The sequence below is a fragment of the Nannobrachium achirus genome (genome assembly GCF_963921795.1).
Source record: "Nannobrachium achirus genome assembly, chromosome: 7".
In the NCBI taxonomy this organism is placed as follows: Eukaryota; Metazoa; Chordata; class Actinopteri; order Myctophiformes; family Myctophidae; genus Nannobrachium; species Nannobrachium achirus.
In genome coordinates, this window is record NC_137816.1 from 8,434,992 (window position 1) to 8,452,947 (window position 17,956).

At 40.8% G+C, this 17,956-nt stretch overlaps 1 protein-coding gene across 1 annotated transcript; it reads right to left on the bottom strand.

The window, feature by feature from the left end:
* Nucleotides 1–400: 400 nt before the first annotated feature.
* zfand6 (zinc finger, AN1-type domain 6) lies at nt 401–15,901 on the bottom strand. The gene is made up of 6 exons (XM_080729291.1): nt 15,857–15,901; nt 12,099–12,256; nt 9,618–9,738; nt 6,281–6,363; nt 3,716–3,832; nt 401–1,800 (listed from the first exon to the last, which is right to left on the bottom strand). Exons 2-6 carry the CDS (start codon nt 12,247–12,249, stop codon nt 1,652–1,654), a joined length of 621 nt encoding a protein of 206 aa, XP_080585417.1. The 5' UTR covers nt 12,250–12,256; nt 15,857–15,901; the 3' UTR covers nt 401–1,651.
* Between the last annotated feature and the right edge of the window lie 2,055 nt (nt 15,902–17,956).

Genomic DNA, 17,956 nt, shown 5'->3' on the forward strand with positions numbered 1-17,956 from the left:
AACCCAAAATAATTCCCCTGCGCTCAGGGACATACTTTTAGGGCCTACCTAATAAACTCCTTGATGCGGCGTAGTTTTGCTTTTGAAAAAATTGTTTGGATATGCATCTTTTATTCCAACTCGTAGCGACTGGCAAGACTATACTTAGCCTACTCGAGCATTGTAATAGGGATCGGGGAAACAAACGGAGGGAGCCAAAACAAAGCGACGCCGCTTTGCAGCTTGTGGTTTCCGCCTAGACCGGATCAAACCGCCCGTTGTTAACGATCACCAGGCGGGCGAGGTTACTTGTTGCCTACATCTTGGCACAAGCCGCTCAAAGTTTGTTGTGTAAAATGTCTGAGCTTATAAGTATACTGAAGCGTTAATGAAATTAACTCCGAAATAGCACAGATCACTTCACACTAGGTGTGATTTTTATTGTAATCATGATTAAAATCTTAACAGTGAATAAACCAACATAAATACGTCACAATAATTCCTGTTCATTCTTCTCTTGTGCACCCATAAATGAACGGTATTCCCACTCACAACCAGCAACAATGTGCATACAAGCTATTCATAATGACTTGGGTTAGAGACATTAAGGACACATACACACGTCTATATGGCAGATCATCACACATGTTAAATGACTATAAATTATACTAAAGGTGAGCAAATGTATGCAATATGCTGTAAAAACGTCTGGTGTTTCCCCCCCCCCCAATACATTCGGTTATTATTAAACAATGCTACATACAGTACAAAATAGTCAGGAAAGGAAAATTCTTTGATGGGTTTTACATGCATTTTTTAGATTATGCAATCAAAGCACAGCCCTTCAAGTAGCCCCAAATTAAAATATAATAATCAAAGCCCTATTAGTAACGGAAAAATAAAAACAAAAAACCTTTGTCTATTTAAGAATTCACAAACCATAAACGTTCAAAGTTAAAACTAAGGATTGTAATAAAGCAATCGGTTGCAGAAAGAAAAGGTCAAGAACAGTTCTGCGTGTATAATTTAAGGGTCCGAGTAGACAGAAAGGTTGCTTAAAGCATTTAGGCCTAGAATTATTGAATGCTTTAACCAGTGAAAAATAGCAGATATACAAGCTCACAGCGCGGCACCGAGTGCCGCGCTGCGAGATTGTATATCTGCTATTTTTGAAAAAGTCGTGAAAATGTGTGCAAATCTTTGAATATATGTATTTTCAAAGCGAACGTTTGTAACTCACATTTTGCTTCTGGGTGGTCCCTGGAACTAAATATTTTGAGATGCGGGTCCGTGGCCAGAACAGACTAACTGAGCTCCAGTCAAGTGAAAAGGACCTTTTCTTTGACGATGGCTGGCCAGATTGCTGACATATAGAAACATAGGTTTTTTCCAAAAATCTTAGAAGGATTCAAAAGACACTTATAGAATCGGGTCAAAATTCTAATTTTCACGATTTTTCAAAAATAGCAGATCTACAAGCTAAGTGCCGCGCTGTGAGCTTGTATATCTGCTATTTTTCAATAGTTAAAGCATAGAATAATGATACACAAAATGTGTACCCGTTCTAAATGGGTTAAAGCAACAGCAACTTGTCAGGAGCAGAACTGCGACGGAAAGAAATGTTTGATGTTGAGAATCGTAGGCTTGTGGTGAGGTCTGCTATGAACGCCCTTTAGATCTTCTGGATCTTCTCTCCGACACAGACGGGATTCGCTTTCCTGATCTTTTCCGCCGCGTCGGCTTTGTAGTCAAAGGTGCAGTTGTGCATGTCCGAGTATCGGTGAACGCCGCAGAACACATTTCCGCATCTGCAATCGAAGCCTGGGACACAAGAGGGGTGAAGGGTGAAACCTTGCTTGTCAATGCAATCACAGTCAGAACAATTCTTTTCAGATACTGTAGTTTTGTGCATACAAGGATTTTTTCTTGGTGAGGTTGGTGCATTGGACTGAATGCAGTAGAAACACTTTAAATCAATTAATAAAATAACTAGAAAATTCGCCATTTTGGGAAATTGCAACTAATGCAAGTGTGGTTGCAAGTGTGGTGTTTTATATATATTTATTTATTTGGGTACAACAGGTTACATGTACATGCATTGATTTAGGGTTTCAATATATAATTTAGTCCCTGTGTCCCCATTTTTTTCTCTTTTTTTCCAACAAACACCATCTACACATAAGACAGAGCTGGACACGACATAAAACAAATGCAACAAGATATACATGCAATAAAAACAAATACTAAAATAAATGAAGCAAAACAAAACAAAAAGAGGTCACAAAAAAAGAAAGAAAGGGGTCACATCAGCTACAACAGTCCACAGACATGTCTAGTTTTCCCTCCTGGTGTGGCAGTGAATCATTAGTGGCGTTTCCATAAACTTAATCGAATTAGGGAAGCGAATTATCATAAATACGCATTAAGACAAAGCGAATTTAGCATGTTTCCATTTGCGGGTGTCATTCGAATTAGCGTCGTCGCAAGAGTTGATCGGGCTGATTTTTTTCAGACCGAACCTGAGCACTGCACCGTCTGCACGTCTGACTGCTGTCACTCGGTCGCTGTCTAGTAGTGGGAAGAAGGGATTATCAGTCGTCATCATCATGGCCCCAAATAACTTTTAAATATATTACAATTGGCGACGAGTCTCTTACGAAATTGGCAAGAGTTCCTCTCAATACATAAAGCTACCGATTCACCGGGAAAACCGCAGTCACGTCGCTGCACAGTGGAAGTTTCAGCGTCCTCTGGAAGGTCAGGTGGCCGATCTGCAAGCTCACAACGCGGCGCGGAGACGTGGATGCGAGCTGCAGCTGCTGTGCCTGTGAGCTTGTAGATTGGGCACTTCAGGCACGCAACACCGTGGGATGAGGAAGGGTTCGCTCGCCACCGATGGCTTGAGGTGAAAACGGGAGGAATTTACACATGGTCCGTGTCACTCCGTGTGTAACAAACAACAGGTTTGTTTTGTGGGCTAACGCTATACCATGGACAAAGTGGCAGGGGAAATGGACCTAGAACGTCATACTTTATTCGAATGTATTGTCTGACCCGTTTCCATTCACTTTTGCGCATTTAGTTTATTCGATTAAGCCTCAAAATCCTCCTCCTCCAAGCGGATAATCTTTTTTGCGGATAATGAAAGTTTATTCGCATTTTGAAGTGTTTCCATAAAAACATTTTGCGACTAAGCTGTTAATGCGCAAAAAGTGGCTTTATGGAAACGCCACTACTGCCCCAGCCAACATAGGTTGTCAGACATGTCACTTCAGTCACTATCTGTCGGGAGGGGGGCAACTGTATCAGATGGTAAGTGATCAAGTAGTGGTTTCCATATTTTGGTAAAGATGTTCTGATTGCCTTTAGATCTAGCACTCATTCTTTCCATGGGTAAGATATTATATATATCTTGGTACCACTGTGCCACTGTTGGTGGTTTATCCATAATCCAATTAAAAAGGATGCATTTCCTGGCCAGAACTAACAATTTTTGGAGAAGCATAACATTAGATGTGTTCAGGTTCAAGGATATGGGCCGATCTGGAAGGCTTGTATGTGTTTTGATTTCATTTTATACGGTCCTGGGGCAGTGTGCTGTCTGTGAGGGTCAAGATTTAAAATTCATATTTTTTTCTCTGTTACATCCCATATCAGGTTTACAGGAGTAAAATCCTTCAGTGGGCCTTATAAATAAGCCTCGCTTCCTCATGTCACGTTGTGTGCTATGTTTTACCTGTGAGGCCTACTTTCTTGCGGCAGGCGAAGCAGCGGTTCTTCTTAGCTTTGGGTTTGTCCTCAGTCTCCTCCACTGCTACCTGGGGGGAGTCCTGTGGTACCGAATCTACCGATGCTGAAACAGAACACAGGGGGCAATCAGAAAATATCTGTTGAAAAGCTGAGCAGTATTCTATATTTGGACTAAAGCGTCACATATTGAACAATATGTCACTACACTGCTGTTCTTTTTTTGCTTTTATGCCTTTATTGACAGGACAGTAGACTGACAGGAAATGGGGAGAGAGATGGGGAGTGACGCGCAGCAAAGGTCGTCGGGATTGGGATTCGAACCCGCGACACGCTGTCAGGCTGACAATGCAGCCTAGTGTGCCCGTCCCAGGCGGACTACACTGCTGGTTTAACTGGTTTGAGGATTTTGTTTTCTTATTTCCTACGCCGTTTACACAAGAACTGTCAGAATTCGAGCATTTTAACCACTTTGTTGACCAGTGTATTTGCACATGGAAATGTCATTTTGTGACCTCATATATAGTCATTTAACAGCTTCTAGTGCCCTCATTATTTCCTTGTAGACAAAGAAATATTTGTAGATGTTTGCCTAGAACAACAGCAACACCACTGGTTTCTCCTGCCCTAGATAGGGAGAGGTCTGAGAAGACAAGCTTATCATATCTCATCTTTCTCTCTGGTATAAATAACCATCCCTTTTGTCAGAGCCGCTCCAGTTTAACCCATTTAGGGCCTAGAAATGATTGAATGCTTTAACCAGTGAAAAATAGCAGATATACAAGCTCACAGCGCGGCACCGAGTGCCGCGCTGCGAGCTTGTAGATCTGCTATTTTTGAAAAAGTCATGAAAATGTGTGCAAATCTTTGAATATATGTATTTTCAAAGCGAACGTTTCTTAACTCAAATTTTGCTTCTGCGTGGTCCCTGGAACTAGATATTTTGAAATGGGGGTCCGTGGCCAAATAAATATCATTTTGGGGGTCCTTCACATGAAAAAGGTTTGAGATCCACTGACATAGTAGTCTCTCAAGAACAGCCTAACTGAGCTCCAGTTAAGTGAAAAGGAGCTTTTCTTTGACGATGGCTGGCCAGATTGCTGACATAGAAACATAGGGTTTTTTCAAAAAATCTTAGAAGGATTCAAAAGACACTTATAGAATCGTGTCAAAATTCAATTCTTCACGATTTTTCAAAAATAGCAGATCTACAAGCTCGCAGCGCGGCACTCGGTGCCGCGCTGTGAGCTTGTATATCTGCTATTTTTTTATATTTAAAGCATAAAATATTGCGTCATATTGTGTTCAGGCCTAAATGGGTTAATACTGTAGAACACCTTTGTACAGATGAGTGGTAATCTATACACAATGAGCGTAATACTGCTGGCCATTCAGTGCAACATACAGTTACTGATGGCCGATATGCCTGAGAAAATCTAAAATCCCTTTCCCGTTGGCAATTATCTCAACAATAAGGTAACGTTCATAATAGTAGATAACTTATGCAATGTGAAAAGATGATCAATATCAGGTCTAATCTATGTAGGAGGAGGAGGTGGGGGGGGGGGTGGAGTTTAAAATGTTAGGGTTAGGGCGCTCCAACAAACACAAATGGCCATCTTCACAGATGGGAAGCTGGTCAAACAGCCCAAAATATACCCCCCTGACAAACTATAAGCAGGGTTCCCACACATTTTTACCAATTAATTTCCAAAACCTTTCCAAAGCTTTTCCAGAATATTTAACCCAATTTCCAGGACTATATAACAATAATTCAGCTCAATAACGCTTACTCCTATGCGCAATGCCCAAAGACAGGTAGTGTATGCCAGTGGTTCTCAACCTTTTCAGGCTGTGACCCCCAAAATAATCATGTTTTAACTGGGAACCCCCCACCCCGACGAGCACTAAGAGTTGAGGAATTTTGCATAACACGGTTCTATTGTGAAAATAGCAGATCTACATGCTCAAAACGCCTCGCGTTGGGGGGCGTTGTGAGCATGTAGATCGGCTATTTTCACAATTTCTGCCTCTAATATTTGACAATTTGGCCCATGTTTAATTTGTCATTTCAGAGGTATTAACAAAATCAATAACCAAAGACAATGCATAGCTATTTATTCCATTGGAAAAATATTTTTCTAATTTCAAAATATTTCCAGGAATTTCATGACCGTGGGTACCCGTGGGAACCCTGTATAAGTTAGTGGTAAACCTTGGAAACCAACAGTTCCTGAGCCATACAGTATGGCCCATAGGGCAGGAGCCTAACTCCTGTTTCAGTAGCATGAGGCGGCTTGATGTACTTGTAAGTACATCCACCATGTACTTACAAGTGATACTGGATTTACTGTTAAGTAATACCTTAATATACACTTTTTATAAATAAGGAAACTTCACCCGAGTTCTGGGTGTGAGTTCTTTCAGCTCAAAGTGTGACTACATGTTTCTATGACAGTGTGACCATGCCCTCTCTCAGGGAATCCACCACAGCAGAGGAGGTTGCACAGTAACATGACAGAGAGAGAGAGAGAGACGAGAACTTGAGCCATACTCTGTAACTCCTCGGTTTTCACGCTGACTTCAGCTTCCGAGGTGCTCTCTTCTTTCGTTATAGTTGCCAAGGCTGTTGCATCACTGAAAAACATCACAAGAACGATACACTGTGTTGAATAAATACAAACATTGAATTATTACCAGTTTTTTTTTTATATACAATGCAGATGTGGCTCTGTCTCCAAGACAAATTTCTCCTGAGGGAGACTAATAAACTTGAACCTTGAAGACTCCCTAATCGGGAGATAAGCGACCGCTACATACATAAACTTTAGAAGGCAATGGTAGCCAATCAGGAGGGAATAGGGGAAATGGGACAGATCCATGTTGATGACATGACTTTAGAGATACTGTGTACTGCTTTGCGTGATTTTAGGGCAAAATCTTTAGGAGCAGTGTCCAAAAATGTGTTTTGCAAGAATCGGCCCCAAGGTGGTGCTAGAAGAGGGCCATGTGAGAAATGAGGGGTGGAGGTTGTGGTTTGGAAGCCAAGGAGTGTGTGTGCATGGATAGGGGCAACGGTGGCGGAGATATCAGTAGGGCAAAAGTGTGACGTGATGTGTGGCGGACAGACAGACAGACAGACAGACAGACTGTCAGCCAGTGGAGGTTTTGATAGTAACTGCGACCTGAAGGTCGCAATAAAACATTGTATAATTAAAAACAAGAGGTGGATTGAACGTGGATGACGTCCGTCTGTATTTCTCTCACTCTACATCAAATCTCTTTGTGGAAAATAGCCGAGCTACACCGATTACAGCCCTGGGTTCTTCCAAAAAAAGAGTAAAGTAAAAACTCACTGTAAAGAGTAAAGTAAAAACTAGCAGACGTGAAGGGAGCAGAGCTTTACTGTGTACACACATATGCACAATTTAAAAATGTCGGGCAAGTGAACACAATATTTGGGCAAGTAGAACATGTCCTGTACGTGTTTTGTGAGACATTAGTGTCAAGCTCTGATGTGGTTAAAAATAGGGCTGGGCGATATGGAAAAATACAATATCACAATATTTTCCCAAGCTGTATCACGATACACGATATTATCACGATTCTTTTTCACGTTGGTTTTTATGGTTATTTTTCACAAAAACTAGACTCTCTGGGTTCCTTTTGGGAGGTCTAAATTGAACTTTACAAGTATGTAACTCTGACAGTATACTAATGAAACCAAATGGACCTTTACTCTCTGGGTTCCTTTTGTGAGGTCTAAATTGACCTTTACAAGTATGTAACTCTGACAGTATACAAATGAAACCAAATGGACCCTTACGGGTCCATTTGGTTTCATTTGTATACTGTCAGAGTTAAGGGGAGACCTTGACGTTTTAAAGTTTGAGAACTACTGATTTAGACCAAAATGCAGGTTTAAATTGAATTCTGCAATGAATCTCTGTATTAACGATTAAACAGGATTTCTTATAAGGCTCTCTCAATTGTATCACGATATATACGATACCTCTGCAAAGGCATATCGTGGAGACATTGTATCGTCTCAACGATAATTATCACCATATCGCCCACCCCTAGTTAAAAATAACATAAATGTCAGGAGATGTAGATGAGGGCTAAGCGTAGATGAGGGCTAAGCGTAGATGAGGGCTAAGCCAAATTTCTAAGCTTTGACACAAATGAGACAGGGATTGCACAAAGCCTGATGCAACCCCACATTAAGACAGCAGTCCTATTAGCATTATACACTACGCAGAAATTGTCAGAGGGAGCAATTTGTTTATCAGCCTTTATTCATGGAGAAATGTCAACAACACAGTCCACCCAATTACAATTAGCCAGTTTGCTCCCATCACTTGGCTGCCATCTAGCAGCTAAAACCGTTCTCTTAATTTACTGGAATGTTGTCAAAAGTGTACTTACAGAACCACTAATACTCCATTACTCATCATGCAAATAGCAAACAAGCTCATATTAGTTGCTGTTATGTTAAAGAATAATACTTTGCATACAAATCATGTCAGATCATGTTCAATCTTGCCAGTAGAAAATAAAGCATCTGATGAACATTTGTCTTTTTCTTCTAAAGACCACCAAAGACAACACTACATGAAAAGGACCTTTGTCTAAATTGGTAATTAATCGAGAAATGAGTTTCTTTTCATATATTTTTATTTTGCCAATCTTCTGTATCAACTGAAGAACGTTTCCTCTTCCTGTTTATTGTGTGTGAAGAAAGGCAGACAGTGGCAGGAGAGCAAGGATTCTTTCCAAATCCTAGGAATTACCATCTCATCATCATACCCATTATCTCCGCTTACACTGACAGCGTCTTCTAACACGCAATTTAGCCAGGAAGAAATGTCATGCCACTGGTTCACACACACACACACACAACACACACACACACACACACACAACACACACACACACACACACACACACACACACACACACACACACACACACACACACACACACACACACACACACACACACACACACACACACACACACACACACACACACACACACACACACACACACACACACACACACACACACACACACACACACACACACACACACACACAGGCCTCAGGCTACATGACGTCTCACACACACTACAAAGATAAATAGACACACACACACACACACGACAGAACACATACAAACAAAGCATTCTGGTGGGGATAACACAAAAGGGCATGACGCAACTTCCCGGGATAGTGGAACATTGCCATTTGACACACTTCTCCAAAGGTGGACGTTTGGTTCAAGCAACAATCTGTCCAAACTCCTTAGCACTAATTTATCCATTTGTAACTCAAGATAGTTTACTAATGTAACCAAGTGGACCAGTAAGGGATCACCCATTGGTACACTCAAGAGTTAAAGACCCAGTGAAATGAAAAATACGTTTTTCACACTTTTAGAGCTTATCCGTGGTAATCATATGGGCATTCCTGACACTAGATGCCAACATTTTTTGTGTATATTTATATCAAAGGTCCCTAAATAGGCCACTCTTAATTATTTCCTGTGAACAGAAATTCAAAAAGTGATGACATTGACAGGTCCGCTTGCATATAAATGAACCTTTGATTACATTCACCTGTTTGTTTCCCATTGCTGGCTCCCATTACTCCCATTACTCAGATTTTAAATCCCATCGCCCGAAGGGCTGGTCCCCTCGGATTGGTTCAGAAACACACAGGCTTCCTTTTCAAACTGAAACTTCAAAATAAAATACCCAAAATAGTCATTTCATTGGGTCTTTAAATTAAGAGGCTATTACTGGATAAACATGGCAGTAAGGGGACTGGGTTAGAGCAAGTCTGAATGATTTAGCGTTAAATGAAGGACACGTGGGAAGACGTTGGTACCTGTTATGTTCGGATGTTGTGTCATCCTTGTGTGAGGTGGATGTTGTCACGGGTACAGTTGAAGTCTCAGAGCACTGTGCTAGGAGAGACTCTCCAATACTGCTGACCGTAGTTGATGACTCTGAAACAAACCAGAACACATCTCAACCCCTCTATCCACAAATGCACATTGACGGCTACATTTTCACTACACTAATTAAGGTCTTAACATATTCCGTGTGGATGTGTCCAGTGCAATGTTGCTATTTACACTACGCTAAAATGGCCATTGCGCTAACACAGCTCTGAATGAGTTAGTCCTGGGTGTGTCTTGGGTAGGGGTGGGCGATATGGTGATAATTATCGTTGAGACGATAGAATGTCTCCACCATATGCCTTTTCAGAGGTATCATATATATCGTGATACAATTGAGAGAGCCTTGTAAACAATGAATCCTGTTTAATCGTTAATACAGAGATTCATTGCAGAATTCAATTTAAACCTGCATTTTGGTCTAAATCAGTAGTTCTCAAACTTTAAAAATGTCAACATCTCCAGTTAACTCTGACAGTATACAAATGAAACCAAATGGACCCGTAAGGGTCCATTTGGTTTCATTTGTATACTGTCAGAGTTACATACTTGTAAAGTTCAATTTAGACCTCCCAAAAGGAACCCAGAGAGTCTAGTTTTTGTCAAGTAACTTGAAAAATAACCATAAAAAACTATGTGAAAAGGAATCGTATTAACTCATCTAGTGCCGTTTGCGTGATGTCACGCAATAAGTACTAGAGTACTTACAGTGCCGAATGCGTGATGTCGCGCAAAAAGTAATAAATTACTGTAACGTTGAGTACATTACCGAGTAGAATGGCCGGATGTCCGGAGACGAAAATCCGCGCTGATTTGTCATCATCACGGCTCCACGAGCACACAATAGTCATCCCATAACATTGAGGTGGACGGCCGATCTCATCTTTAATGTCCATTATCTCAAAACAACACTTTAGAAGCGAAGATGGAGGCAGATGCTCGCTTATATAACACATGTATAAACGCTCCATTGCAATCCAGCATGGCACCACGTAAACAATGATCGGTTCCGGCGCACGACCCGATGACGTCAGACCGGAAGTGATCACGCTGTGGCACTTCTGGCTTTCAAAATAAGAGAGTGCAAGCGGATGGAGCCTGCGTGAGGCACTCTGGACATCATTGCGACCGAAAATCGCGGGCACAAAATGAGTTAAGATCGTGTATCGTGATACAGCTTGGGAAAATATCGTATTATTGTATCCCTAGTCTTGGGCATTACGTTAATAAAACCAATCAGCGTGTCGGGTGCCATGACCTTTAAAAACATGTTGCACCCGGCACAAAGCACAGTGCTATCGTCAAAAGAGCACAGAATGCTTTCCAAGCAACAAAAACATGTCATGCATGAAGTGAAGCACCACAAGTTTAACATCTATTGATAACGTGATATAATGATGTCAGGAGACACGGGTGAAACCAAAGCTCTCTGCTCACCTAAACAATCTACATTGAAATAAGAGAAATTCAAACGGAAGTGCATGGCCGATACTTAGGGTTGGGATCCTTTAGGTTTTCCTTTAGATTAGAAGCAAGTGGATAGGCAAGATGAGGAGGTGGCAAAAGAAATGTGAGTAGTCCAGAGTAAAGAATCTCTGGGTTTAAAGAACTGGCTATGAGTGGTATGGCTGAAGGGAAGATGGAGATAATTGGATTGTCTATAGCAGGGGTCTTCAAAGGTTTCAGGCCAAGGACCCCTTAGTTGAGCCAGAAATGAAGCAGGGACCCCCACAACCTTTTCATAGATTCCATTCCAGTTTCATTGTTTGACAGCACAATCATCAGTGTATTTTGGATTCATGTCAATTTGTGTTTTCAGATATTTAACCACTTGAACCATCAACACTTAATAAACTTGACCTTTCACCGTGTAATTAGGCTGCACTTTTCCCCCTCTACACCAAAGTTCTTTGCCAAAAATAGCCTTTCACCGTGTAATTAGGCTGCACTTTTCCCCCTCTACACCAAAGTTCTTTGCCAAAAATAGCCGATCTACAAGCTCACAACGCCTCGCAGTGCGAGGCGTTGTGAGCTTGTATATCTGCTATTTTTGGCTGAGGTTCTCAGAATAAGGACACTAGGGTTCAATTGGTTAATATAAAAAAAGAAGAAAAATAGTTTCGATCACACAAAGATTTGGAGGACCCCCTGTAGTAACTCTGAGGACCCCCTAGGGTTCCCGGACCCCCTGTTGAAGACCCCTGGTCTATAGTATTAAGTGGAATATGTGTGCAAGAAGAACTTGGTCACAAAATATAATTTGAAAGGTATAGGAAGGATGGTAGGATACTGTATATCCGTTTCACATGCAAGCATGAGACATTGGAACAACTGTTGCATTTGACCCCTCTTAACACCAATATGACAAATGACATACGACATAGTGAATATTATTCCTGCTCTCTCACCTGGTGAACTAAGTCGCCCACTGCTGTTCTGTTTCTGGAGGAAATCTTTGTAGCACACAGAGCACATGCCATTGTTCCGTGGGTTCCCATAGAAACCACAGCCAGTCGTACAGACCAGGGGTCCTTGGCTCTGGTTGGTCTCTTGTGCCATATCCCTCCTAAAGGAGCAAGGTGGGTAAAGGTCAATATCAAATTCACACAACTAGACAGACACTCAGATAGACCTTTATTGATCCCACTGGGGAAATTCAGTTGCCAACTGCAGTACAGCAGCAAGAAACAGATACAGAAGAAAAGGGGAAACATACAGCTATGGGTGGCAACAAGATAGTAATAGTAAAGATAGCGATGCAAAAGGGTCTGCCCACTAATCTGACGTCCCAACAATAGTCTGAAAAAATGTTAGGTAGTGTAGATAGATACCTTTCTTATCCTAAGGGGGAAACTCAGTTGCCCAGTGGTAGCACAGCAGTATACAGTTATATACAAAGTTACAGAGAAGTAAGAAAAAGGTAGGAAGAAACAAGAACAGTACTGTAACAGTAAAGAGAAGGTGCATCAAGAGGAGGGGGGCGAATAATATATAAATATATATATACATAAAGTGTCTTAGGGCACAAATATCAAAATAGTACAGTGTCCACGGAGATCCAGAGTCCAAAGAGACCATAGCAGTCAATGCTAGTTAGTGCAACTAACAAGTATCTCACTGTCATTGTTATACAAAGCAGAATACTCTGAAACTACTAACACAACCTAATAGTGCAATATCAAAAATCAGTGTGACTGTGACTGTGTGAGGTTAGGGTTAGGCTTTATAACGTGCTCCGCCCGTCGGACCAATGGTACTTTGGAACAATCGCCCGTCTGGCTATTGACATGGCTAGGATTGGGTATCGAGGAACCAAATACAATTGGCAGGTGCCCATAAAAACGAAGGATTCAGAATAAATAAAATACTAATCAGTGTTTAGTATTATTACTCATGTTTAGTATGTTCAGTGACAATTGTTTTTGCTTCATTTAGATGTTATTTTCAGGACAAAAAGTTGCAGCATTGGCTTTATCGCGGCTAGGCTACTACTAATATACAGTATACACAAATTTGTAACGACTGTGTATTAAGGTTATAATAATGCATAATAATGCACTTATAAGACATTGTAACACTTGATATAAATGTTTATAATTATGCATAACAACTTATAACAAGGTTTATGATGTATTGTAAGTGCTGGTCATAATGAATTATAAGCTCCGTTGAAGTGGCATGGCATCATAATGACACCATATAATTCTAAATGAACTGCACTCGGGGTGGCGGATCATCTTTTTTCATCCCTTACAATACCATGGTGTAGCCCACTTGCAAAGCAGCCAAAGGTTTTGGCTTCTGCCTTCCTCAGTAGCTGCATTAATTATGTATCAATAAAAGGACAACTCTTGCTCTGCCAAATACTTGGCCTTTCTCACTTCTGCTTCTCTGGACTAGTCTACGGAATGGAAAATATGAAATCCAGCTCATTGACAGGCCTTGTCTGTTTCCTCCTAATGTGTCACGTAAGACTTCGGCTTCTTGGGACAAAAGTGTTAGGCTGCAAAGGGCCTGTATAATGTACTAGGCCCAGCTAGGTTCATATATCAAGTGAACCCAACTTGACCATCCCTCTTTGATCATGTATCGCTCTGTGGTTGTTACCAAGTAGACACTACCACCGAAGCAGTTAAACACAGATGAAATTTGAGGATTCTGGTGTATAATATATATCCTTGTGCCTCCTCGAATATAATACTGGTCTGTCTGGTGATGTAACAGTGTATTTGTTCAGAGGGACATCTGGTGCTGCTTTTTTACAGGCATTTTCTCCATGAGAGCCAGGGGAGAGAGCAGGAGGGCCAACTCTAGTGGGCCAGTGTTTGATTATAGACCTACTCCTATGCTTATTCTGTATTTATTCAAATGGAGCCTAACAGTCAGTCCACATCTAGGCAGGTTACTAACAGTTACATGGAAACACAAGTGTTAATAACATGATGTCATACTGTTTTATAATGGTTATCAGTGTCTCTTCAATGATCTCTAACAGGAAAAGGTAGACCCTGCAAATGAACCCAATCATTCATTTCTATCACCACATGTGGATCCAGTGGGTTACACTGCTACTGGTGGTCAAAAACATTTGTATTATTATTTTATTTTTTTACAATTATTTTTTTCAATAATTAAATTGACACTCAAATGTTTTGCAGTGAAGAGAGACTGAGCACATTTTGAGAAGCCCAGAAGCTCAAAGTGAGAGCATTGGAATTATCACGGATCTGGTGTAATTCTGAGCTAGATCTTCCACTTTAACCGGGTTAGCCCAATCCAGTGTTAATCTGGAATATATGTAATCTGGTGGAAGGCCTACAGTATATAGACACAGCAGAAAGCTGTTAATGTGGTAGCCTATGCGTTGCTGTGATGCCTGAGACGCAAAACATTAGTGATAGTGTTCCCCCATTGTCTCACTGTTGCTAAACTCCTCGAAGATGAAGAGTTCTCACAGGCTATGTGTAATTACCTCAGTGAATTCTCAACCTGTGTGCGATATGTACAGCACAGCAGAAGCCTATGGCTTCTCACTGTGATAAATAATGCCTCAATTAATGGCAGTGGCTCTAAAGATACCGTTTTCCCCCTCCCCAGATCAGAAAGCAAACACCAAACATGATGATATCCAATCTCAAAACTGGTGTGTAACAACTTCATAACAACCATTATGTCAAAGCCAATTGGAATTAGGTTTGGTATCAGAGGAATTCTATTGTTACAGTAAGCATTATGTTTTGTTGGCTCTTGCCTCCATGTTGAATAACTCAACACCAATCTAGTTTAAAACAATAACAGACTTGCCTCAACAGGACCACAATAGCCATGTGTCGTTTAAGGCTCTTCTTTTACTATGAACATTCAATGAGGTTGTTGGAATGATCAAATGACTTCATATAGCTAGCCTACTTGTTTAAAACTGCCAATAAAGCCATGTGAACAAAATAGGAGCTTCACAACTTGAAGAAACAGTGTAGTATTAGGATAACATACTGGTAGATCGTTTTTGGTACATTAGTACGAGACATAAAGCTCATGTAAGCTATTGGTGAGCAAACTGTTATTTTTTTTTAGTGCTACCAAAACCTCCATATGAATTGAGTCCAAAGGGACCCCATTGTAAACAAGCCATATGCTTTCTTATGTTTAAATCCTATTAGACTTGTACTGTACTGTCTGTGTTGTGCCTTTCCTACGCGAACTTCAAATAAAGTATTCAATCGATCAATCAATCAATCAATCAAGGTAACAATCTTCTTGCCAGATGTTTTCAAAAAATTATTCATAGATTTTGCAATGCATACCGTTACAATGAATGCAAACAGCAAACAATCAACCTCCCTTTCCCCTAAAGCACACTTGACTTGATACAAACATGATGGTAGGCCTACTAGCATGATTATCATTCTAAATTACTTTGAAACAAACTGGTGTTTCAACATATTTATTCTACACAATGCCAATTCCCAATCCCAGGCAGCACAGTGAGCACACATCATTTCATTTCCTGCTTCCAACAGACCCTTTTGTTCTGATAAAAGCACTATCATTCTGAAAAAAATAAGTTCGAGTCATTGACAATAAATAACGCGGACGTTCCGCAGAACAAATGTCTACACGGGTTCTCTCTTTGTGGTAAATTAAACTCGTGTGTTGTTCGACAAACCTCAATAATCGTCCCAAATCCCCTCTCACCGCTCCTCTCTCTTTATCGTTTCCACACACACACTCACACACACAGATAAGGATCCTCAATCCAAAAAAGAAAACCTCACACCGTTGCGCGCCTACGTCGCCTGCGCAAATGGCAGATCTAAAAGCTCCGAAAGGCGTCCCGTCGCGTAGAACAGCGAGCTTGTAGATCTGCCCTTTTCGCGGCGCGACACTGCCGCGCAACTATCTGCGAGGCGTAGTAGCACAGGCGCCCGCTGTCATTGGCTTAGCTCCTGCGCGAGCCACGCCCACGTCAACGCAGTCATTGGCCAGACGGGACGTCAGTCATCGACGCCGTTGGTAAACAGCTGGTTGGGGGAAGGGGGAAAGTAGGCCTGCTCCATGCTGACAGCTGACATGAAAACAACATTATGGTGTTTAATTAGGCCAGCCGAGCCAACAGTCAGCAGTTGAAAAAGTACTAATATTATTTACTTAAATAAAAGTATCAATACTGCAATGTAGAAATATTCTAAAAGTAAAAGTCCGGAATTCAAAATGTACTGGAGTAAAAGTACAAAAGTAGGGTTTGGCAAATTTGGCATCAAATGAATGTAAGTAGGACCTACCAAAAGTAAACGTATCCTACTCAATATGCAGAAACGTCCCATTTCAGGTTTTCAAAATGTATTGAAATAATGTGTAGCATGTGTGACGCAATCTACAAAGAAACGTGTAACTAAAGTTTTCAAATAGTGGAGTAAAAGTAGGCTACAATATTTGGATCCAAGGTGGACTCGTGGACTAGGCTATACAAATATTGGAAATATTCAACTAAAGTACAAAAATACCTCAAAAGTGTAGTACAGTAAATAAGTAGGACTAAATAGGTCTACTTATACTTTACACCACTGATGTTTACCGACGAAGAAGATACCTATGAACTCTGGTCCACTGCATGCTGACTGCACTATCATTGTTCAGTCAGTGTTGAGTTTATCAATCTTAAGGCCCATTCCCACTGGGCCAGATAACAGATATCTGGAGATATTTCTCCAGATATTTTTCCATTCAAAGTGGATGGTAGATACAGATAAAAAATATATATACCACAGATATTTGCCACAGATACTTTTATGTGGCAATTTTTTTTTTTATCTGTATCTACCATCCACTTTGCATGGAGAAATATCTGGAGAAATATCTCCAGATATCTGTTATCTGGCCCAGTGGGAATGGGCCTTAAATCTTATCCTCTGCTCTCAGTCAACAATCAGTCGTCGACATCTGGATGCCATGGGCGTCTAAGATAGTTTGTGCCAACTTCACAGAGGTTATATATGGCCATCAGCCACCTATAGTGGGGTGCCTGGACACCCAGTCATTTTAAATTTGTGTGAAAGTTTATTTTTCACTTCCAAGTTGTAGATTATGGTCTATAGAATTCGAGCGTAAGGCGGAGTTAGGGAGGAGTTTCGCTCCAGATGACGTATTTCCCGTCGCCATCCTCGAGGGACGTCACTTATAATTAAAAAAAAAAAAAAAACGTCACTTATAATAATAATAAGTGCACTACAACGTTTACACAACCTCCATGACGATCCTATTACTGTATGTATTGAGATAGATTGTTGTAGGCTACAACAGTTATCATCAAAATAAACCATATCAAAGTGTGCAGGACATTTCTCTCTCAAAATAACAACTTTTCTAGTGTTATTTCTTATCCTGGTAAACATCATGGGTCTGTCTGACAGACAGACAGCCTTGTTCATATTTTGTCTTTAAACAAAACTGTTTGCTCAATCTCATTGTAGGCTATATCCTATAATATATTTTTATGACAGATTTACTGGCCTCAACCTCCTGTAATGTGTATTAGCCTATACACTTAAGTCAACTCTGCCACTTTACGCAGATCATCTGAGAGAGAACATTGTGGTCAAGCAAGGATCACTTTTTATTCAGAGAGAGAGAGGTGCGCTTTCTCTAATTATCCAACAGAAGAGAGAGAGAGAGAGAGAAATGCTCAAGCCTATAATATATTAAATAGAAATACATGTGTTATGCCAAATTACAAAACCAAACCCGAGTGGCCCCGTAATTGTCTTGT